Here is a 24357-nt window from a genome sequence, read left to right on the forward strand (position 1 = left end):
TTTAGGTATGAGTCAATGTTGTCTATCTTTTGTAGCTCATTTTCGTCCAATTTGAGCACACGCACATTTTGTGCATCTTCTTGTTTTGGCACTTTTTTCAATTGCTTTCTCGAGAGATCCAAAGTAATTTTATCGTTCTCCTCTTCGCCTGAAATATAGATATAGTAGCACATCAGACATTTTAATTGGATAACAATCATCTGAACATGTTAGATATTTTTTTATGTTCAAATTAACAAAACACCTTTCGTTTAATAATAATAATAATAGATTGGCGCTTACACATATGTTAGTGTTTGGCCGAGCTTCTCCTCCGATTTGTGGCGTGCGCCTTGATGTTGTCACACAAAGCGGAGGGACCTACAGTTTTACGCCGACTCCGAACGGCGATTGTATTTTTATGAGAAGCTGTTTTTCATGGCAGAAATACACTCGGAGGTTTGCCATTGCCTGCCGAGGGACGACCGCTGTTAAGAAAAAACCTTTTTTCTATATTTTTGCGATGTTGCTTTGACCAGGGTTTGAACCCAGGCATTGTGGAGTGGAAGCGCGCACTGCTTACCACTACACCACAGCGGCCGTTTAATAGATTGTTTAATTATTACTCGAATTTACCTTATATTTTTTAGTACGTTAACACGTTTTAGAAGCTTTTTTTGATCTTTTATTGGACATAAACTGACCACTTGGCTATTTCAATCAAATTACTTTTAAATATGCACGAGGAGGTACCTAATTAACTATAAATAAATTTAAAAAACTAGCACACCTAACCAACCTAGAAAAATACCTGGAGTCATTAGCGCACACAAGGGGTGGGTTTTGGGGTTCAAACCCCCCCTAAAGCTAATAACCTGAAATACAAACTGTATCCTAAAGCCTGCTCACAAGAAAAATCACAAGAAATATTTTTTATTATAAAGCACTTTGCTTTTGCTGTAAATTTTCTTGAAGAAATAAATATACGAGCATTTTTTTCTTGAGAAATGCAAATGGATTTAAGAAATTTTGATAGAAGAAAATTCCTATTCCATTTCTTGTGCGCCATTTTATATGAATTTTTCGTTTTTTTTTTTTTTGAGAGCTCTTAAAAGTTTAACTACGAATGAAACCTAAAAATATGCAATGCATACTCACTTACTGAGCCTAAAAGAGTTTACAACTGATATGTCCTTAACAAGGATTCGAAGATTTAATTTGCCCACTTCGAATTCGTTCCACCAAAATTGCCTACATAACAAAAATTCAAGTTCATTTAATTTTCTCGGTATTCGAAATATTAAAAAAATTAGGCAATCGTAAAAAATCACCATCTCATTCGAAAACCAGAAACCAGATATCGAGGAAAATGAACATTAAAACTCTTTTTTTAATTTTTTTATTACTTTTGCAAGTTGAGCGCATCTTGTGTTTATAGAACTTTATATTAAACAAGTAATTTCAAATTACGGGAAGACCCTTGAGGTACCATCTTTCCGATAAAAAAAAAAAGAATTATTGAAATCGGTTCACGTGGTCCAAAGTTATGCGTTAGCATACTATTCCGACGAATTGATAACCCACCCCTTTTTTCGAAGTCGGTTACAAATGTTTGAGTTTTTTGCTAATTTTATGTAAATAAATGCAATTTATGAAACTTCAAAAAGTTTATTTATTTATTACATACTGTACATAAAACTTGCATAAATGTACTTTAATGATCATTTTATCTGAAGCGAATTTTCAGAAGTATAAACCCCTCCCAAAATATATTCCTGGGTGCGCCCTGCCTGGAGTTTATTTACGCACTCCTCAATAAGTGCTTTTGTTGTTGTGCGCCTGCGGCTTTATCCACGATGACGACATCGCAGCACACACATTTGCGTGTAGATATGTACATACAAAAGCGTATGTAGGTAAAAATTACTGAATAGGAAAAAATCTAGGACTGCAGTCAAAACAAATCGTTCCTAACCACCACAATCACACGCATTTTCGTCCTTGAAGCTAAGAAAATATGTACGAAAAGCATGCTAATATAAATCAACTTCATGGAAGAACTTACAAAATTAAATCATATCCTTGCTGAGGAAAATAACTTACTCATTTTTACGGCTCGTTATTGGACGCTTTATTTTTTTGTATCAACTACTTCAAAGCGTTGTGAATTCCAGCACTCCTCTCACAAACAATTGCGAAAAATCAATTATTTCTATGTTCAATTTTTCGTGTGTTTGAACAAAATTAAATGTTTCAATTTAGTTTATTCTTTGCCGATAGGTCCAGAAAACGTCCGCGAGTCTGGAAAAGATGCGCTTCCTCTGCTGCCGGTGGGAGGGCGGTGAAAAAAAGTTAAAAAGCGATTTGACGGTTTTTCATTTATTTTTTTACTTTAAATTACTCCTTTGTGATGCTCACTTGCACACTTTCGATTAATAACTCGACTTTATTTTAAAAAATGTTTGCCATGCTGTACAAAGAATTTAATAGGAAATAAATGCGAAAATTTCAAAGAAATTTTTTTTTAATTAGAACTTTTCAAATTGAAATTTTTGGCAGAAGTAGCGAATTTGACTTGTCTCGGATTGATTTTGTATCTTCACCGGGTTTCCGCACAAACGAAAGGGCCCGAAAGTGCAGGGTTGCAGTTTGTTTGGCAGAACTTTTGACTGATTGAACGGAGAGTTGCCATGATTAGGGAATAAATTTGAATAGAAAATAACACTTGGTCTCTAGAGAAGATGGCATTTGCTTGCATATGTTTTCATTGCGATTATGTTATAAATCAAAGAATGTAAATTTACCTTCTTTGCTATGGGCGGACAAAAAATTTTCGGATGAAATTCAATATAAGAAAGATTATGAACCCGAAGAAAAATAAAATTCTTTGCTTGAACGAGGCTAGTTTGCATGCTGTTTGGCGAAATGAGAAAGGAAGTATGTTTAAGTCATGAACCAAAAATACAAGATCACGTAAGAACGCGACGTTGTATTTATAACTGGTTTTGAGAAAAAAGTTTGCGAAAGAGGGTTCGTCAGCTGAGCGTTTGTTTACATCACAAGCACCACTATTTTACACTTTTATTCAAGTAAAGAAGAGTTAATTCAACATGACAACACATTTTAAAGCATTTTGTTGCATCATTTTACCTAAATTGTGCGTTTAAAGTGGCTGACAATAATTTTGGCTAATTTGGTTTTCGTTGCTTTGTTTACTTTTCCAGTGAAACAAGATGGCGTAGAACCCGCTAAAAAAATCGACTTTTTCACTCTCTTGTTCTTACGTGATCTTGTGTCTTTCGTTCATGTGTTAAAGCCGCTTGTAAGGCCCTTCTCCACAGGAAAACACTGATGTCGTGATAACCATGTCACAAAATATATTTCCAATGGAGACCGCCTATTTCTAATGGGCTGCAATATATGTCAGCGCTTATCGCTTGACATCTATTGTAGGCAATTTGATAGTTTGACAGCCATATTTTCGTTTGAAAGAAAGCGTGCTGGTGATAACATCGATGAAATTTCGATATTAAATCAAAATAAAAATCTGTTCCCTATTGGATTATTTATGATTACGTTTTCGGAAATTATTCAGCAAGTTTTTTTTAAGATTTAAATGTTTTTAAACACCGAAATTGAGAGTATGTTGTCTGATGGCGTCATGCGGCAAATGCTTATTTCAAGACATCAAAGTTCCCACACACAAAAACTTGCAATTATATTGCTCGTCAAAATGACAGTTGGTAGGCCATCGGTGTTTGCCTGTGGAGTTCTGCGGTAAGGTTTATTTCGCTCATTCCGTAGGCCATATCAATGTCTTATTGCACGTGTGAGTTGCGTTCAACTTGAAAAAAAAAAAACCTGCACTACGTTTTCAAACACTACGTACAGCTGATTTTGACGTTCAATTTTCAGTGGCGTTTGGCGGCATTTTGCAATTGTTTTATTTTCTTGCATTAAAAGTATTTTTAAACAATTATGGCACCGGCTTTTGAACCACGAACATTTGTAAATGGCGGCATGCTGCGCAAATTCAATGGCCAATACGTGAGCATAATTTTGCGCATCGAAGAAGAAGCTGGTACAAACCTCATTGCAATGTCCACGGACAAACAAAAGATACGCGTAAAACTGCAAGATCCAACTGGTGGACGTGTCGGCAGCTGGATAGAAGTCATCGGAAAACCAATTGGCGGTGATGCCATCGATGGAAAAGAGGTAAAGTTACAACGCTTTAAATACTTTGCTCTTCAAATACTAAACTTATTTTACAATCTGTAGGCCATTTTATTTGCTGAAGATGAGCCCGGCCTCGATGAAGACGCCTACAATATGATGGTGGAATTCCTAAATAACTGCAAGGATATCTATAGAAGCGGTTGACTTGTTCAAATGCTAAGTTTTCTTATAAAGTAAGATAGTTTAAGGCTGAAAGATGAATTTCGATGCAAACATTATTTAATCGGAAAAATGCGGCACGTTTACAAAAAAATAAATGTTTAAGAATATTACACGTATACTTCGGTTCCTGTTCCTGTTCGATAACTCCTGCACATCTCATTCTTTCTGCTTGAATATAGTTGCTTTATATACCTCGTTAACCTTATGTGGCAGGCGTTCCAAATCTTCCATCAGAGACATTTCTTCACGCAAATTATTCAGATACATACGCTGTAGCTTACGTATCATGGGATTGATCACTTTGGAGTTGACAACATCATCCACCGAAATCGTGAGTGTGTCGCCCGAGCGACATTCCAAAAAGTCGCCCTTGGGAATCTCAGTCATAACATCTTTTTGACTTGAACGCGAATATATCTTATCAGTGCAGCGTTTGCATGAGCCGGATGTCTTCTGTAAACCCATTTGTTCACCTTGATCTCTTAAACGGCAATCTACACTCTCAGGCAATGGCTCAGGATCAGTGGAACACATTTGCTTCAAGGTTTCATCAATCACTTCTTGCAGCTTGACCTGTGACTTGACCATTTTGCGTAAATCTTGCGAACTCTTCTTACTCACCACTGTTTTCGAAGACTTCAGAGATTTATTGCTTTCCTCAGAACCAGGTCCACCGGCGCCAATATTAGAGTCAGTTTCACATAAAAACACATTGGCGTCATCACTATGGTATTTATGTTGATTGGCGCCGCCGGGCACTGGCAGTGCAGCCATTGCCTTTGACTTGAAGTGAGATTGGCGATTAAAACCGTTTCTTTCATTGTAGCACCTGCCACGGTAACTATCGGCTTGACTACTAAGATCAGGGACATGTGCATCATGGAGTGCGCGGTCTGCATCGCCACCGCTTAAATGCGATACTTGTCTGCGCTGCTGTAGGTAGTTGTATTCATTTAACTTTTGCGTACGCTGCACATGATCCTTGTATTGCTGCGCCGTACACTGCTGCAGTTTGCAAAACTCTGTCAATTTGGAACGGTCCACGGTACTTGGAACGGTACTATTGGTGCTTAGTTGTAATTTCGGATTCTTAATTATATGCCTAAAATGTGTCCTCAAATGTGAACGATAGTCTTCCTCGCCTGTAGGGTCCATTGCTTGAAATTAATTTAAAAGTCCCTTACAAAATATATTGGAAACGGACGAAAAAAGGGTATAAAGAGCTTATTTGTATTTGAAATTGTTTTTAACATTCAAAAATATCTGTCCCATTTTGACTTGTGAGTCTGATGTAAAATATCAATTTTCGGTAATGCAGTCAAATCAGGCGAACAAAGTATGAATGAGATAATCCGAATATAGGCCTTCTGTAGGAGAAATGTAGAGAAATTCATTAGGTCCATTCTATAACTTTTCCAACTTGCAGCGAGAGCGTAAAAGAAAAAAAGAGAGTAAAATTGAGAGTAAGAGAAAATTGTCAGAAAAAGTTATTGAACGCAAAACTAGTAAAAACTTGCAACTTAAGCCATTTTGACACTTTCTGACGGTTAATTTTTGGCGCACATTTTTTTTTATTGGGAATAGTTCCCATCGTCATAAAAATAAAAAAAATATACAATAGATTTAAAATTTTCATCCATATTTTCATTTCACTAATTATAGTTGCGTTCCCCAACTTTTCGTGGTTAAAACCTTTAAAACTGTCAAAAGGCAAAAGAAGCCAGAGAACCGAGTACGGGAACGCTTTCTGGTAAATTCCTGTAAATTCTTGCAACGTCTTGCGAGTTAGGGAAGGGAAATTATAGGTGTGTACTCGTACGCCCAACTATCTAAAGTTTTAGAAAACTTACTGGTTTTGCGTTCTCGTACCCAAAAAACTTGCAAAGTAGGGGAAATTGAGAGAGCAAAATATGAAAGAGAGCTGCAAATTTCTGCTGGAAAAATTTTTCCCAGCTAAAACTTGCAAGTAAGAAAATCAGCTGATCACAAACACATGTTTGTAAATAAACAAAAGAAAATATGGCCTTTTTGAGTTATTATTGCAATTTTTATTTGTAATGCTAGTATACAACTAAAAAGTGCGTAAATTTAATAAGCACAACATTCATTGAGTATATTTTTCGTTAATTTGCTATTAATCTCCAGTTTTTTTTACTTTAGTATGTGCTGACTATGGTTGCCGTATGACATTTTTCGTTTGTACCATAATTTACCTTAAAATATACCAAAATAGATTTAATTGCAGCATGCTGAAATGTTGTTTTGCTGAAGTTTTCGGTTTTGGTGGGTTGATTGTTGAAATGAAAATTTTATAATTTTAAACCTACTCTATTACATTTTATTGGATCAATTGGATTGGGTGTTTGGAGGAGATACTATTGTTTTTAATGCGTCACCATGTGATATCACAAATAATTATGAGAAAAATAACTTATTCATTCCGATATAATTAAATCGTATTTTAAAAAGGTTTTTCTTATCCAAAACTATTGAAATGTATAAAATGCCTAATCGGAAGAAAATGCACCAAGCAGAAAATAAATTGCCAAATTAATCACCAGTGGCAACTGTGCAAGTGATCAGCTGTTTCGAAGGTTGCAAGTTTTTGCAAATTTTGCGTTCTCGTACTTTTGTTGATATTTCGTCTCTTTGAGAGCGAATGCTGCTAAATTCTCAGAACTCTTGCTGCTGGAGAATTTTGTCCTCTCAATACGAGTACACACCTTATGTTTCCATCAAATTATCCTCTTGAACAGTTTGTTTACATTTGAATTTGAAACATAACCTTACTACACGATTGAGAGAATACAAAGGTTGCGCCGATCTCGGACCGCTATTCCTCTCTTAACGAATTTGACAGAATCGTTGTTTGCATGACGTCACACTGGTGCAACTTGTTTACGTTTTCCTTGCAACATTTTTTCTTCTTCTTCCATTCTTGCTCACGTTTTGGCATTTCTCTCTCGCAATTGCACCAGTGTGACGTCACACAAAAGTTATTCTCAAAAATCCTCTCTGATCGGCGCAATCTTGTATTCTATCATTCTTGACCTTACTATTTGACTCGTGCAAATTCCTGCTAGTAAAATTTTTACTTGCAAGAATTTGCAGCTCTCTCGGGTTGTTACGCTCTCGAATTCGCTCTCTCTTGCAAATATTGTGGGTTATAGAATGCATTTCCAGTAAAAATTTGCAAGTACTAGTAACAATTCGTAACAATTGTTTGATATTGGATGTACCTATTCTAAATAAACATATTTTTTTTTTCGGTTGAACATAGCCATTGTGGAAGAATTTGTACACAATGAACATAGCTTCGAAGTTAGGACAGTTAAAAGTAACAGAGGACGGTTAGTTTTTGTTTTTTACCACCTACCTAGGCATTCGAATACTCATTTCCCCGACAGCCGATTTTATCCCAATAAGAGCTGTTGCTCTTGTTCGGCTGACACTGAGTTCATTCCCGGTCCAGAGTCGTATGTATGTGCATATTATACTTTTACTACGTATGAAAGAGACGATTCCATCCGAACTCTTTTTTCGGTTAAGTTGTTGTTGTATCGGCACGTTGTTGTACGGCACATCAGAAGGCATCTGTACGAACTGGCGGACGAGGCCCGGAGGTTCATAAAGCAACCTCTAGTCCGACATTCACTGGGAGTCAGTCTCGAGTTATGTAGACGCTCGACCTGTGAATGCCGTTTTGGGCACGCAACCACCAGACATGGACTCGCACCTGAGCGGAGTAAATGTAGATGTGCCAGACGAGTGCCAGGAATGCGGAGAGACATCCCACGACTCGAGATATCTATTCGAATGCCCACTAAACCCTAGTCAACTAACGCCACTGTCCGTATGTACAGACCTTATAGAAGCTGCACGCTTTTGGGTCTCCCATTAGTTGAGCTTGAACATACCGATTGAGGGAGTAACCGATCTGGGCGGGGTCGTTGTGGCAACAACATTTCGGGTGCTCACCGTCTGCCTCTATCTCGCTTAATAAGCCGCTGAAGGCAAGCTCCCAAGGAGGTCTTGGCTCCATTTAAAATCTTACAGTTTCAGTGCCATGAACTCCACAGTAAGATCGAGGAACTAACAGTATTTATGGATCAACTTGGTATATTGTTTGCTCCGATCCTAGGAACGAAGTTTCTGAACTTCGTGGACTAAAATGTGCTCTATGACGATCACCAGCGGAAGTCTAGCGTTCATCTCACACCACACTGCGCGAAATGTTGTTGTGAACGCTTACACAATTCCGCCGAGTTTTTGGGGAGTTATGCTGGGGCGGCCAGATATAAATCTAGGTCGCTCCGGTTACGTAGCTCCGGTTGTCGTGGGAACCAAACTGAGCGCTATCGTCTAACCTGCTGTCCAGTGGTACATCACACTGATATTGCAGCGCTCCTTGGAGGGTGAAAACCGTGAGAGAGTAGGTGTGAGCATGTGGAGATTCTGCCCACGACACCAACCACCTCTTTGCTCGTCCACTCAACCCACCATTATAGTGTCCTGTCACTGGCCACTCTCATTATTTCAAACGTCTGTAGCTGCGGAAGGCAACACAGGACGTATTGACGTTCGAGAAAACACTTCTCCTACATTTTTAAATGAACTTCGTCGTTTACTGCTCTGGCTATCGCATTGATAAACTGCCTTTGAAAGGCGACTTACCTTCTCCAATACAAACAAAGCTTTTCACTACTTGAACGAATTAGATGAAACCGCAGTTCAATCTACACGTCGATGGTATACCAATACCGGCCGTCTACAACCCGAAAAATACCCGAAAACAACTTTACTTCCTACTCGGAATATTGTCAACCCAGATTTATTACAAAACGACTTAATCACAGAAATTAATAAATAAGTAAGAATTCTTTTAAAGCGCTACAGTTTCTATGTAGTTCTCGAATGCGCGTGATATCAGAGCATGATCCGGTCCCAACTGCGTGTCGGCCATTATAGCTAAACGATATCGGTCCCCGAAACGGTGAATATTCAGCGATAAACCTAAAAAAAGAAGAGGAAACAGATTTTTACCCAAACTTCGTTACTTCTTTAAATAAAATACTCAATAGCCCTACATGTTTTCGATTGCGGTGGTCTGAAGAGTAGCACATCCTCCACGACATGACCCCAGAGCGTTTGAAAGTCCGGCGATGAGCCATGTATTTCCGTTAGGGTAACGGGAAAGTTGTGAGAAAAGAAATTCAAACAGACCTTTGTTAGCACACGCGGCACCAAGGCGGTCAGCAGATCAAATCGCGTCTGACCCATCGACGCCAGATAGATCATAATCTGCTTGCGTCGTATATTGTCGATGATCGAATGCATTTTGCGCGCATGCTCCCATCCAGGCGCCTCGAGCGGCAGTTGCAGAAAAACGACGCCGCCGATGTGTTCCGCCTTATTGCCCGTCTTTTCGGTGAAGTAACCCTTAGAAATGGTGCGACATGTGGTATTGAGCACCTCAGGCACTGGCGCCATATTTCTATGCATGGCGAAGTAGTCGCGCAAGGCGCCAGCCAAACACGACAGCACAAAGTCGGACTCGCGCACCTCTGCGCCGAAATTGTGCCGCTGCCGTAGCTCGGCCGCGTTAATGGACTTGGAGAATGAGACGATCTTGCGGCCAGAGTAGGATTTCATTTGCAAAATATTAGCTTCTTTGGAGGGACTCACGAAGAGCTCCTCGTAGATATTAACTGGCGCTTTGAAGATTTCATAGCATATTTTAAAGAATTCTATTTGTGCATACAATATCATCGGCAGGTAGATCGATAAACGTCCGATGTGTGTATGCGTAAGATACGTTTGCCCTTTGAAGACAATATCGCTCATGGCCATCAGTTCACAGTAGATGCGATAGGGCAGCAGCACCGTGTTGTTAATGTTGACGCGCCACAGGAACATGGTCCATGTCTTGGCTATATTCGCTGGATGCCACGATGTGCAAATGGCCATCCATGCGACAGGCCATGAGAGATTACGTCGATCGATTTCTTTGAGTAGCAACGTGGTGAGTACATTCAACCGCCCGCAATTATCCTTCTGCACATTGTAGCGGCGACGCAGCTTCTGGTGCAACTGCATAGTGCGCCTGTAGTCCAGGCACACATTCACCACGACGATCAGCAGCACTGAAAGCAGTTGGGTAACATTGGTGATGGGTACTGGCCTATAACCGTCTGGCGTTTCCAGTGACTCGTACTCGTAGATGAAAGCATTCCAGGTATTCACTATTTGGGCGCCTATGTGATTGATGAGGCGGGGTATGTGAACGGGTTCGCGCACAAAACAGGAAAGTGGTTGTGCTCTCCCTCCATTGCCCATTTGATCGATGTCGATCACAGCTTTGCGTCCATTCTCTTGCAGCATCAGTATTTCGCTGATGTGCAGATCTTCCTCTTCGGCAATGATTAGATGATGTACCTTGACCAGCACGTAGTAGTGATCATCCTAGGGCGAGATAAGAAAAATAAGTCACTTGCTCGCAAATGATCGTTAAGCGCATAGGTAGGTATACCATAGTTTGTGACATCGGTGCCAAAGGTGTTGTGTTTTCGGTTGCGGTCTCTGGTGGCGCACTCGCAGTGGCTATTGCAGTGGGTATGACAATCACCTGCCATTGTGGCAAGTCCGATGGTATGTATTTGGTTGCCAATTCGCTAACGAAGTCTTGTATATTGCTGTCATTCACCGGACGTCCGCGATAGCTGCGTGCGCTGAGCAAAACCTGATTATTGATGTTAAAGGAGCTGAAGAAATACAGCAAAAAAGTAAATTCTCAGTGCTTATGTCCCTAATTCTCAACAAAGTTGTAGATATAAGGCAAGACAAGAGGAGGGAGAAAGTACATAACAATTGGTTCTGATTTGGTTCGCCTAAAACTACTCTGGAATTCAAATAGCGGGATAAATGTAGACTTCTTGTTTGTCACAGGAATGCGTTTAAGCGTGCAGATCAGTGGCGGATCCAGCGGGGGGTTTTGGGGGTTAAACTACATGCCAGTCAGTGGCGGACCCCCGAGGGGTCTTTTAATATGGCGCATATGTATGTAGAATATGGCGTCTACGTATTTTCCAACAAGGGAAGATTGGAACTGTCCGGCCTACTATCGGTAAATGACGATATTTCCATTTACACCGTTGGCTAACTGCAGTGTCCTTCAGGTGGATATCTTTGCCATAGAGAAGGCGGCTTTTCTCATACGAAATAGTAGGTCTCCGTTAGGAAACGTCATTGTATTTATTGACAGCCATATAGCTTTAAAAACGTTAGGTTCCAAAGTAGTAAAGTCGAAAATGTCGTGTATCGCTGGCTTCCCTGAGTCACGTCCAAACCTATCTCTGCTGGGTTCCTGGAAGGGAAAGATAAAGCCGACGAGATAAGCGACTCCCTACTACCACCGATTTTTGATCTACTAAGGAGAGTTGAAGGATATACCAAAGCTGCAACTAATGACCTACGTGTCAATCGTGATGACTCTGAGATATCAAAATTCTTATGAGCGAGAATCACGAAGAGTCGCACTGTGCTATAGCACCAATACTCGACCGATTGCTCTCAAGAAAAGGCATCCCAAACATTTGAAAACACGCTTTTTCAATAGTTTTGAGGAAATACCGGAACGAAATTATTGGAGTGTCACTGGTTTATCCGGGATAGTAAATGGTTTAACAAACACTTTACTTTTAATATGGAATAACTTCCTCATGGCACTCATAGAGGGCATTTTTAATGGGAAAATATGCCTTCGTGTGGAAGTATGAGTCAACGATCCAAGAATCCGCGAAAAAGATGACTACATCTTTCCATCGCTGCTCATCAACGGCAATTTCAGAGTTTCCTCAAGGGAGTAATGGCAAAATTCTGCTTTTACTGAACGCTTCCAAGCATCTATGTATTTCCACGCATTTCATTATATTTTATGCGACTTCTATATGAAAAACGTCTTTCATACATCTGTTGAGAATTGCCTGAGGCAAATGAAATAACAAAGGAAATACACTTTTATGTGTATTTGTAAGCCTGCTTTTCTAATAACAGAAAAACCGAAACCCTGCCGAATTCGCATTCACAGCTTTTGCGTTTCATAAAGCTTATTTACTGTGTTAACTTTCTAGGAAAAAGTAAAGAACTTAAAGCTTTTTTTTTTTTGGATAAAATTAAAATATTCTACTCACCTATTATCATTCACCCATGCGTAGTGGCCCCAACACGTCACCAATTTTTGGCGTAATTTCGGAAAACGCAAGTAGCCAGCTTTATCACGTGCATCCGTCAGATTGTCTGCGTAGTAGCGTTTTATTTGTTCAAAGTCACACTGACCTTTAACTTGAAGCAGAAAGTGAAATATTCCCGCATTGCGTGGCGTATCGATAAGAGTACGAATTTTCTTCGATTTGGAAATGGTGAGTGTGGGGTATTTAATGCTAAGCACATAATTAACCAGCTCGTCACTGTAATGGACACCTGAAATGTTGATGACGAAAAGGGTCTGAATTTAAAATTATGCACATACATAAATATATTATTTATATTATATATATATTATTAATGAATGATGAAAGTAATTAATGTCCACTCGTATCTATTAATCAAAAGCAAAAAAAAACATACATATGTAAGTGTGTGTAAGCGTTTTGGCGTCTAAATTTCAGACAGCGTGCCGGATTTGAGTCTGCATATTTGAGCTAATTGTGAGCACTTGTATATTCATATACTTATGCATATGTATGTATGTAAGTGCAGATATATATGTTTATATATATATAGAATAACAAAATTGCTTTGTCCCCAGTCAGCAATTTGAAGATTGCTTTTACATAAATAAACGCATTTAAGTAGATTGCGTTATTCAATAAGACCCTCTCCCCTCGGCAGCTGTGTTAGGAGATCTACCACTAGACCTGCCTCAAGGTAAACGACTGGAAAATGAACTAAATGCAGTAGGTGTATTAGTGCATTTCTGGAGCAATGTTAAATTTCTTTCATTATTATTTCATGTAAATTTTCGCTCTCTAATCGAAGCTGAATCAGCAGACCTGGCAACTCCATGCAAAAAAGGGACAAGGAATCGAGCACGGAAGGGCCTATGCTTCCAAAGATCAAACGGAATATTTGTTGGAAGGCTGCTTTATTGCTTATTTTGCCGATTGGCTTTGTTTTGGATACCGTACAGTGAGTGTCGATAAAAATCTCACTGCAATTTTGCTTTCCATTTTTTTTTTTTGAAAATGTTTTGTTTTGTTTAACTTTAGTTTTCATAAAAATCAGACCTCGAAGATAACTATTAACCAATTCAAATGCTCGCATGATAACAATTATCCAAGTAGAAATAAAGCAGCAGTTGGAGACTAACCGCAATCCTTTTAACAATGTTTTAATGGTTTACCGCTGCGAAATCAAAATTCTCTTCAGCACATGATGAATATTAATGAGAAATAACAAGTAATTTTTAAGCTAAAAACAAAACCGACTTCAATTCTCATATAAAAAAATATAGTATATATATTTCATGATCCAATGATCGGATCTAAACCAGATTAGTATGGGCCCACCGCTGAGAAACTACCTTTCCGATGAAAAAATTCTCGAAATCGGTTGACGTGGTTCAAAGTTATGCGGTTACATACATAAAACAGAAACAAAAAAAAAATATTCCGACGAACTGATAACCTCCTCCTTTTTTGGAAGTCGGTTAAAAATAAATCTCCTTCGCGTGCATATCATCAAATCTCTCGAGTTGTTTTTTAGTGTCACTTCTTTTTTCCGCCAGAAAAAAAAACGCTAAAGCATTCTTCTTGCATATATTTCAATCAATGGAGTTTCAGAAAAAAGTCCAATAAAAAAAATCAAATATTTCAACAATTTCAGCCTTAAAACGGTTGTTTAGGCGAAAATGTAGCGAAATTCCTAATTTTTTCATTGTCACTCGAAAAAATCAGAATATAATGTTTATACTAAAAGCAATGGAGGTTGGCAGTATGCAGAATATCTGTCGCAGCTATTTGGTAATTTTTGAAATTTGACGATTTTTTTTTTTTTTAATTTTATTAATTTTAGATACTCCAAAATGTTACAACTAAACGATAAAAATGTTCTTCTTGCCAAAATGAACGAATCTAGCGAAATAAAACTAATGAAAAAAAAACATTGAATAAAAGATGACTATGGTTTGAGAAAATAAAACTCCATTTTTCTAAAATTATTATACACATGAAGAAAGTAATATACTGTGTAAAAATCTACCACACCAATATTTAATCACTTTTAAATAAGATGACTTTTTAGTTAAGGCGTGCGAGTAAACGCGTTTGATGACTCTTTTTATGTTACTGCGGGGCGTATACGTAACATACGCAACTACTGTTATATGAACACGAGTGGTTGGTTATTTTTACTTTTTTTTAGTATGTATGGAAAAGCACGTTTTAGTCGAAAAAGTAACAACTACTAAGATTTGTTCATATATACATTTACGTAAGCACAACTTACGTTCTACTTTAACCTTAACCTATTATTATTAGACTGCGGAAGTTTATGCAGAAAATGAAGCCTAAAAACATGTACTACTTAACTATAAATAAAAAATAACCCGGTACCCGGATAAAGATAATCGCTACCCAGGAGCCCGGATAAATAGTAGCCTCTATCCGGATACCCGGACAAATATAAACCACTACACAGGTATTCGCATAAATATTACTCTCTATCCGACTACCCGGATAAAGATATCTAGCTCCTTGCACGCGTACTCGGAAACCAGATAAAGATTACCCACTACCCAAATAAATATCAACCGCTTTCCGGGTGGTTGTTGTTGCGTTTCTCTCTCTGGAACAGCAACTGAAAAAAGTTCTGAATTCTTTTGAGTTGTTAACTTCAACTTTAGTTCAAAACTAGAACGATGAACCATAACCAATAAGTATCCTGGTTTAGTATCAGTGATGATTTATTTATTGAAATCAAATATAAATCTCAGTTGCCGATCAAAACAATGCGTGCAGTTGTATGTATGTATATCTCTCTGAGAGAAACCTTAATGTCGCTGCGCACTACGATAAGCATCTGAGACGAACCAAGACGCTTTTTCGGTTGAGGCTTATTTTCGATATATTTCACACTACAACAAAAACCATATAACTCGAAGTTTCAACCTTTGTAAGAATTAAAAAATTTTTTTTTTTTTTAAATTTGCAAAACTTTTAGACATACAGTTTGACACTGTTTTGGTTTCCGAATATCGCCATTATCGCTTAGGCGATTATGTTTACGTACATACACGTCTAGCCATAATACTCATACGAGTATGTAAGTAAAAAAAAAATCAAGTAAATATTCCCGCAATATGCACAAAGATACATATGTACATTCTGTAACTGCATGCGTACGGTTGTGCCCGCTTATATTCTTTGTTGAGTGCCGCCTACTGCTTATCATCACAAAGAAAATACGATTCATGAGTAATAAGAGCAGGCAAAGTTCGAGTTGTTGGAGTTTTTTGTTTCTATTAAATGACGCTGGTGGCGGAACATTCAAAAAGGGTACATAGTTCATCTTGAATGAACATTAGGCTGGTCCAAAATTCAAAAATAAGGAGACCCGTTTTTGTTTTTTTGTTTTCAAATCGGTTGTGCCGCCGGGGCTTTAAAGTTTCCCATGGATAAATTTTATATGGGAAAAATAAATTTCTTTGAAGAGTATTTTTTGACCGAATAATAAAATTTTCCTTTAGAAACCTTAAGAAAATAAAATTATATGGGTATTCATTTAAACGCGTAAATGCCTCGTAACTACGTAAACCTCGTAAATAAACCGGTTTTCTGCACAAAATTTAGTAAGTTTACGAGGTTTACTTTAAAATTTTACTACTATTTTTCATAACCGAAAATATTGTCTTTTATACACAAAATTTTGTTAAATTGTGTGTTTGTAACCACATCATACACGAACAGCTCACCGACTTTGTTTATTTTCTTCATTCTGGCCGATGTTTTCCGCAGGTTTGTTGCAAAAAAAAAATTTCAAATATTGAAAAGACTCAATGATTTTTATATATCTGTAATAAAACTGAAACCGTTTGAAGTAGCTAAAAAAATATTTCAGAATAGGGTTGCCACTTTTCAAAAAAAAAAAAACAATACAACAATGGGTATTAAAAAATGTAAGCTTATTTAATATTACCAAATGGGCGTTAAACCTAGCTTTCGACTAACATGTTTTAAAGCAGGGTTGCCACCCATTTATAAGCTAAGATGGGGTAACTATATAAGTTAAATAAACTGATTCAATATTGATGTGCCTAATGACAGGTTTCTGAAAATACTTTAGTTCACAGCTACTCTTGGATTGGGTTGTTCCTTATCTAAAATAAAAGAAAAGTTAATTATAAATGGGGTTACTCCCCACTTAAAAACATGTTAGTTCAAAGTTGGTGTGTGCATACGCCTTTTGTTTCATATCCGATTTGTTGTATTAAATAAGCTTACATTTTTTAATAAATATTTTTAATATTTTTTTGAAAGGTGGCAACCCATTTCAAAATATTTTGAGTTGTTCGTAAAAAATTATTGGTTATGAAAAAATAGTTAGTAAAGTTTTGAAGTTAAATAAGATTCACAGTTTTATTTTTCAAGATTTCTGAAGGGAAATGTTATAATTCAATTAAAAAAATGTCTATTTTTAACGGTCTAATAACAACTCTACGAAAACATGTATTTTATCCATGTGAGATATATGAAAAACTTCAAAATAAAAGATGCGGGTTTCTTTTTCCTATTTTCTATAATCCTGGGGGAGTGACAGCAGGACCAGTGGACCACCATAATGTACATACACATACATATGTATATATCAACGTATTTGTATTTAAATCACTTGATATATTGCTTCCTTTGGCGTGATATGTAATCAAAACGTCAATTTTTTGTTGATTGGCTTCCTAGCCGCATTCACCGGGCTCAGTATGAATGTATCAAATGATTTTTCAATGATAACGTTAGTGAGTAAATCATCTATATACATATGCACGTATATATGTACAAAATCAGTCTTTTCCACAAAGTATATCTTTGCATTGTTTATTTCCGGGTGATAGTTCAAAATTACTTTTACACCAGAATGGCCGAATTCACAGTACGTAATTAAACTATTGTTAACTTAACCAACAACAAAAGATGAACTATGCATTCATATCCGTACACAGCCGTGTAGTTAACTATGAAAGTTTATATCGCCTGAAATTATAAAATTTCGAAAACTAAATTTCGTTGCCCCAAAAAATTTTAAATTCAAAAAGAGTTTAACTATAAGGGCATGCTAGTTTAATCTCTTTGTTAACTGAACACTGTGAATACGGCCCTAAATGTATCCACAATTTTGCAGAATTGCTTAACGAAAGTAATGGTTTTGTTGTAATCTAGAACAAACTTTTATAATTACTCAATTCCCACTATAAATTTTGTATAAACATGATGTTTGTATCGTATAAATCAGAAATACCTTAACCTTACATACGTATGTACGTATAAAGTAAAGAGATTAAGGAATCCAAGCGGATGCGCTTTCTGAACTTCTTTCAAAGCATAGAGGTATGAATACCTTATAAGGTAATCTACCAAATTGGATGGAGTCTTTACTGGACGTGAAGAAGATAAGATGAAACTTTCTTTTGGTACTTACTTTCCAGGATGTAACCTTATTCCGAAATAGAACGGATTGGACAAACTAGAAAATTAGTAGAGGAAATTAAATAGTGGCTAAGGAAATATGCTCAGAACCCATACTGAGGTGGGCGATGAACACCTTCACAGGCAGCTGATGGCATACTCAAGACATAGAGCTCATCATCAGACCGCATGTGTAGCTAAATATATATATGCCAACAGCATAAGCGCGAAGGCAGTTGTTCGTCCCGAAGGTCGGAAAGATCCACTTCATCAAAAATCCCTTATTAACAGAATAAGGTACATATATATGGGAAAACATTTGTCTAATCTCCAGACAGAACTACATAATCTTAATAAGGGATTGGCACTTACACATCTCGTCGATGATACTGGAAAACGTTCTATGTCGCTTATTACCTCTGGTGCTTAATTGATCTGTTGTCTGTAGCTGATCGCTTCTGGCAATCGTTCATCTTCATCAGCCAAAGGTAGACAGTTTTGTTATTCGTTTATTAGGGTGTAACGATTTGCAAATGCATTTCAGTGCAAGCAAGAGACCATCTAAGTGTCAAGGATACTAATAGACATTGCATATAGACCGTTGCAGTATCACCGAATTTATGTTAGTGTTTGGCCGAGCTTCTCCCCCGATTTGTGTGGTGTGCGCCTTATTGTTGTCACACAAAGGGGAGGCGAGGGGTGACCGCTGTTAAGAAAAAACATTTTTTCTAATTTTTTTCTTTCGATGTTTGCTTTGGCCAGGGCTTGAACCCAGGCCTTGCAGAGTGAAAGCGCTAACTGCTTATCACTACACCACAGTAGCCTCCAGACAGAAGTACATGCTATAGAAATATATGCGGTCTTCCAGTGGGATCTTAACGGAAAGCCAAGTGGCTATTCAGATTCTCATATATCATTAATAAGGAACCTTTCATCGTCCTACAGCGCCTCTTGCTCAAACAAGTGTTAAAAGCTTAGATAAACTTATGGTAGATTCTAGGCAGAGCTATCACTTGACTATTTAAACTAGGAATTTACTTTCATGAGAACTGCAGATTATGCAAAATGAGGCTTTTTGGACACACAATAGATATTAGGTTTATAATGGCCGTGTTCTCAATAGATAGAATTAATAGGCAGTAAACCGTCCGTTGCAATATTTTGTGGTCTCATTGGATCTTCGAGATTTTTATGAGTGGGTAAACATTGAAGGCAATATGAAGGAGAGAACTTCAGATTTGCTTACCCTGTCAGAAGTAAGGGTATAAATTTTTAAGTAATGCTGACTAAAAGTTGCCCACTGATTATCAAGCCAACTACGTTCTCATACGTAGCGGGCTATTTTTTCGTCAACTTCCACTTGAGACGAATACTCTTTGTAGGAGCTTGACTAGACTAAAGCGAAAACCCTTAAATTTTTTCACGGTCCGACTTAGAAAGAGAAAGAAAGAGATTTAGGAATTCACATACATATGCAGGAATTTTTTTGCTATTAGTTATCGGTGTTGGAGCTTGAGGTCGTTTTTTAGGAAATTTTTATACATTTCTTATTACTGATGAAGTTATAGGTATATAAACCATTCACAAACAACGCAAGATTTGAAAATGTTTTGGGCCCCAATACCCCTTGTTCTGCCTGATTTATTAAACCAATAATTTTAACGCGCATTTACTGTACTTCCCTGAAACTGACCTTGAGTTTTAAATTTTATTTTATAATTTCTTGAAAATAAAATGAAAATAAAATTCCTTCTTCCAATGCAGCTTTTAAAGTCTGGTCTCATGCCGGCCGGAATATAAATACGTATAAGGCATGCATATATGTTTTTATATATGCATTTACATATACATACATATTTTATTGGTTGCGCCGTTATCAGCTTATAATAAAACCACGAAAATATGCATTCGCTCGAGTAAGCGGACGCTGCTGCTTCAAGCAAAGAATTGGTTGACATTTCTAATGCGTTTGTACTAGAGATGCCAGATCGAAATAAAAAATATCGATTATTGAATTGATTCGAATCGAAATAAAAATAATCAAGGCAGGAAGAAGTCGTCAAAAAATAAATCGATCTCACAAGATCGGATCATATATTTTGTCAAATAACGCCTTTTAAATACTTAATTTTCTTAAAGAAACAAAACACTGCAATTTGACCAACACTGAAATCACAAACATTAGCTCTGATCCAATACTTTTCGTGTCAAATCCTGTAAAAATGTCAAACAGCAAAATTACTCTCTGAAGTGAAAGTAAAAAATTAGTACCAACAAAAAGCACGGGACCAAAAAAAATCATTTTCCCTATAAAAACGTCAACCAGTGATAGCTTGCCATTTTTCATGATTTTAACAAAAGGAACAAAACTCTCCCAAAATCGCTTTCATTTACAATACTTTGGAGTAGGGGATAATTTTTGCTGTAACTTCCTGCAAGTTCGAGTAAAAACCAGTAAGTTCATGGAGTACTGGATCAGAGCGAATATTGTAAGTAGTATCAAAAAGTTATCAGGTAGCTAGCAATCCGCAAAAACTTAACAAAAATTATACGTGACAGGTAATAAGGTCAATGGAAATAAGGTCAATTGACTTTATTTCCCACCCTGGTGCGAAATAAAGTCAATTGACATTATTACCTTTTCAAAAGCGAAATAAAGTCAACAAAAATTTGGAAATAAACTCATTGACGCTATTGGAAAAATGGAAATAGCGTCAACAATGCTTAAAGTATGTCGATTCATTGAAAAAAATGTTGTTCTTACAATAAACATTGCCCCGTAAGTGTTTTTAATAGATGAAAAAGGCTTTTGCCAAATCCTCATTATTGTGATAGTAATCCACACACAATCATGAACTACCACCAATTGATTCTATTAAAAAAAGAATTTAAATTAAGAATATGTAAAAACACGATGCGAAAAACGCACAGCTGGTATACGAGAAATATTTGAAGAAAGATTGGAGAAATGATCCATAACTTTCAAAACATTTTTCGTTTCTACAAAAATAAAGCGAACACTATTAAATTGAAGAAACAGTACATGTCCTTGGTTATGAGGTGCCAAATTGAGGATAAAAAAGTGCCAAAATGTGCCAAATTGAAAAATTAAGAGCCATTTGAAGTAAAATAGGAACAAATGGCACGGTTTGAGCCAAGTTGGCATCCCTGCTTCCAATAACTTACAAATATAAAAATGTGAAATATCGAGGGCTTGAATTCATTAATACCCTCTATCTGCAATTTGCACAAAAACTAATTTGTGATTTTAGAAACCATCTGGGACTTATTACCTGTCGTTATATAAGAAAGCATTAATATCACTGATGACAGTTAAAGCTTAGGTGGATTTTTATATCAGAATCTCATCTTTGTGAAAAGTGTGCAGATAAGGGGTATTATTGAATATAAGCCCTCGATGTTTAAAATATATACAAATTTTATTTCAACGTATACAAAAAATAAATCTACCTGCGTTACAGCACGTCGGGAGACGGGGAAGGGGGCCGCGGCGTAGCGTGACGTGGTGTGCGCGCCGGGTGCGCGGGGTACGCGGGGCGCGAGCGCGACGCGCGCTGTGTGGCGCGCTGACGCGGGCCGCCGCGAAGCTAAGCAAATTTAATGTTTGAAAGAGAAATAATGTCAATTGATTTTATTTCGTTTTTAAAAAGGTAATAATGTCAATTGACTTTATTTCGCACCAGGGAGGGAAATAAAGTCAATTGACCTTATTTCCGTTGATCTTATTACCTGTCACCAAATTATATACTGTCTTTAAGATAATGTATGAGCTTTAAGATAATGTATGAGCATTCAACAGAAATTTCTAAACTTTTAGCCCTACCTAGGAAAATTCTAAAAAAAATTTATCGAAATATTTTTAAATTTAATTTTAATTAACCGCTGTTGTAAAAGGTGTATTATTCCATACTCTAGCCCAATAAAGGTAAAGGTAAGGTTTTGCAATGCAGAGATTTTTAAAATTTGTTTTTTTGTTTTCGCTAACTCTATATTTCACTCCTTAACTATCGTTTTTATAAAAAATTTACGATGCAATTTTGTGGCCCATTTTTATGTAAAGCAAATGTGTAAAAATATTTTGTAGCCAATTGAAACTAGCACTTTATTATACTAATATAATTAAAAGTTTAAAAATTTAAAGCGCTACAAAACTGCATACCCGAAAATTTTCAAGAAAGTATCATTTACTTATACACTGCCGGTCACTTGTATAGTTGCAGCCTTTGTTGATTTTTTTTATGTGTATATAGTTTGAAAATCAGATTATAAAAAATCAATGAAGAATCAATAAACCAAAACAAAACTGTCAATACTGCCGATCAAAACGGTCCCCTATGTGGTGGGGATTAAGTGTACATATAGTATATATGAAATACTCATCTATTAAAAACTCATTAGTTCGATGGCTGCAGATTGAAGGTAAGACAACTTGACAACATAAATTTACAGTAACTAGTCTTTAAAGTATATCGACATTCGCTGCTAATGAAATTACTCAATAAGGAGGATTCTCGATTTTTTTAGATAGATTCACGGAACGAATCGGAACAAAAAATCGATCTTCGATTTAATCGATTTTAAACGGCATCTCTAGTTTGTACATTAAATGCGTGTATACATATGTGTACTTATTCATGTATGTATTGTGGGTATAATTAGAAATATTTTATGTGCATTAGACTATACCAGAAAAAAAATTTCACCGTACACACGCTGAGTCTAAAGCATTTTTGCAAGGAAACTTCAAACCTTTTTTTTTGCCGAACATGAAGGTCGAGTTTTTAAATGTTTCCTCATATCTTTGGCATTTACAGTCGGATCTTAAAGTGTGATTAATCGATGTTTCTCTCGAGGAGAATTGGTTTTGTACCAAAGTTGACCTCAAGTACCCCCTACTAATACTTAACCACCTGATTTCCCTTTTTATCACCCTAACCTACCACTCTAATGTCAGTATTTAAAGCTCTCCAAAAATAAATAACATTTTGCTACTTTTTTGTTTATTCCAGTTGAACTATTAGGTAAAATGAATAAAGACGGCCCGATTCCTAGGCTCTGCCGAATTTTTTTTTTCGTAGTTGCCTTGAAATATATATGATACTTTAAGGCCAGGGCCGCTCGGCGAACTTTGTTTTGTGCGCTTCTAAAGTGGTCCGGTCTAGTGTGCATATGCATTCATGTGAGTATGCATTGCTTTTCTTCATGGCATAATTTAATCTTGGGTTGGTAAGGTGCAAAGTTTCCTCCTAATACCCATACAAATATAAACAGGGTGTTTCAAATACTGTATATGTATATATATGTAAATTTATTTACTTCCACGTGCTTCCTATATATGAATGTATGTATGTACATATGTATGAATTTATATGTATTGATATTTTGTCTATTAATTATAAATTAATGTACATATTAGTAATGTAATAGTGTAAATGATGATCATGCCGGGTCGGTAATCGCACACATGATCACCATACTTACATACAAATGACAAAAATATCATCGGCAACAGGCAGCAGGCAATTAAGAAACATAGTAATGCTTTGAAAAACGATTTGATTTGATGCAGTAGACTAAAAAACAAACAAAACACCAAATAGATTAAAATATTTTTCGAAAATTAAATTAAATTAAAATTAAATTTTTCTTTTTAATTGCAAAATTTGCAATACTTTACTTTTCCATCTTTCACATCACCAATTTGATAGATATCACAGACTTTCAAAAACACTTTTTAATTTTTGATTATTGTTAAATATATTTCTTTAGAAATTTTTTTCTTTCTCTCACAAATATTAACAAAATATTTGATAAATTTCGTTTTTTAATTCTTTTACTCTTTGCCGTTCGAAAATTCCACGCATTCGTATTTATTTATTTAATTCTTAATTTTGCCCACTTTTTTTTATTTCCACAACTTCTTTTAATAAAATACCGCTCGCTTTGATTAATTAATCCGCTTCGCACGAATATCGATCTAGAACTGAAGCGCTACCAGCAGCCGTAAATCGTCGGGGGTAACCTAAATATTTACTTACAGTACCGAACAGCTGCTGTTATCACCAAGAAATTTGCTTATCACCAAAAGCGAAAAAGGCGCTCTTCGTGTGAAGAAGAAGAAGAAGAAGAAGAAGATAGGCAGTGTATAGAAATCTTCATGCTGGCGTCAGTTAAAGTAATGAATGGGTAAAAATTTAATCATACTACTATGAATATTGTGTAAAATGTGCGTGTTTGTATTAAGAACAGCAACATTTGTTTACATACATATTTCTCGTTT

General features: G+C 36.6%; 3 protein-coding genes across 4 annotated transcripts; 1 reads left to right on the forward strand and 2 right to left on the reverse strand.

The window, feature by feature from the left end:
• Positions 1-3867: 3867 nt before the first annotated feature.
• Positions 3868-4490, forward strand: LOC118741754. The gene is made up of 2 exons (XM_036473727.1): positions 3868-4197; positions 4261-4490. Exons 1-2 carry the CDS (start codon positions 3958-3960, stop codon positions 4360-4362), a joined length of 342 nt encoding a protein of 113 aa, XP_036329620.1. The 5' UTR covers positions 3868-3957; the 3' UTR covers positions 4363-4490.
• A 14-nt stretch (positions 4491-4504) lies between these two features.
• Positions 4505-5608, reverse strand: LOC118741752. Its single transcript, XM_036473726.1, has one exon. The coding sequence runs from the start codon at positions 5533-5535 to the stop codon at positions 4537-4539; it is 999 nt and encodes a 332-aa protein (XP_036329619.1). The 5' UTR covers positions 5536-5608; the 3' UTR covers positions 4505-4536.
• Positions 5609-9191: 3583 nt separating this feature from the next.
• LOC118741291 lies at positions 9192-24184 on the reverse strand. Of its 2 annotated transcripts, none has more exons than XM_036473219.1 (6): positions 23755-24184; positions 23563-23650; positions 12570-12858; positions 10910-11141; positions 9468-10842; positions 9192-9393 (listed from the first exon to the last, which is right to left on the reverse strand). In XM_036473219.1, exons 2-6 carry the CDS (start codon positions 23609-23611, stop codon positions 9263-9265), a joined length of 2076 nt encoding a protein of 691 aa, XP_036329112.1. In that variant the 5' UTR covers positions 23612-23650; positions 23755-24184; the 3' UTR covers positions 9192-9262. The 2 variants fall into 2 exon arrangements, with proteins under 2 accessions (XP_036329112.1, XP_036329111.1); XM_036473218.1 differs by having other exon boundaries at positions 23559-23650.
• Positions 24185-24357: the final 173 nt, after the last annotated feature.

The sequence above is a fragment of the Rhagoletis pomonella genome, unplaced genomic scaffold (genome assembly GCF_013731165.1).
Source record: "Rhagoletis pomonella isolate Grant_MI unplaced genomic scaffold, Rhpom_1.0 Rhpom_scaffold_00006, whole genome shotgun sequence".
Lineage (NCBI taxonomy): Eukaryota > Metazoa > Arthropoda > Insecta > Diptera > Tephritidae > Rhagoletis > Rhagoletis pomonella.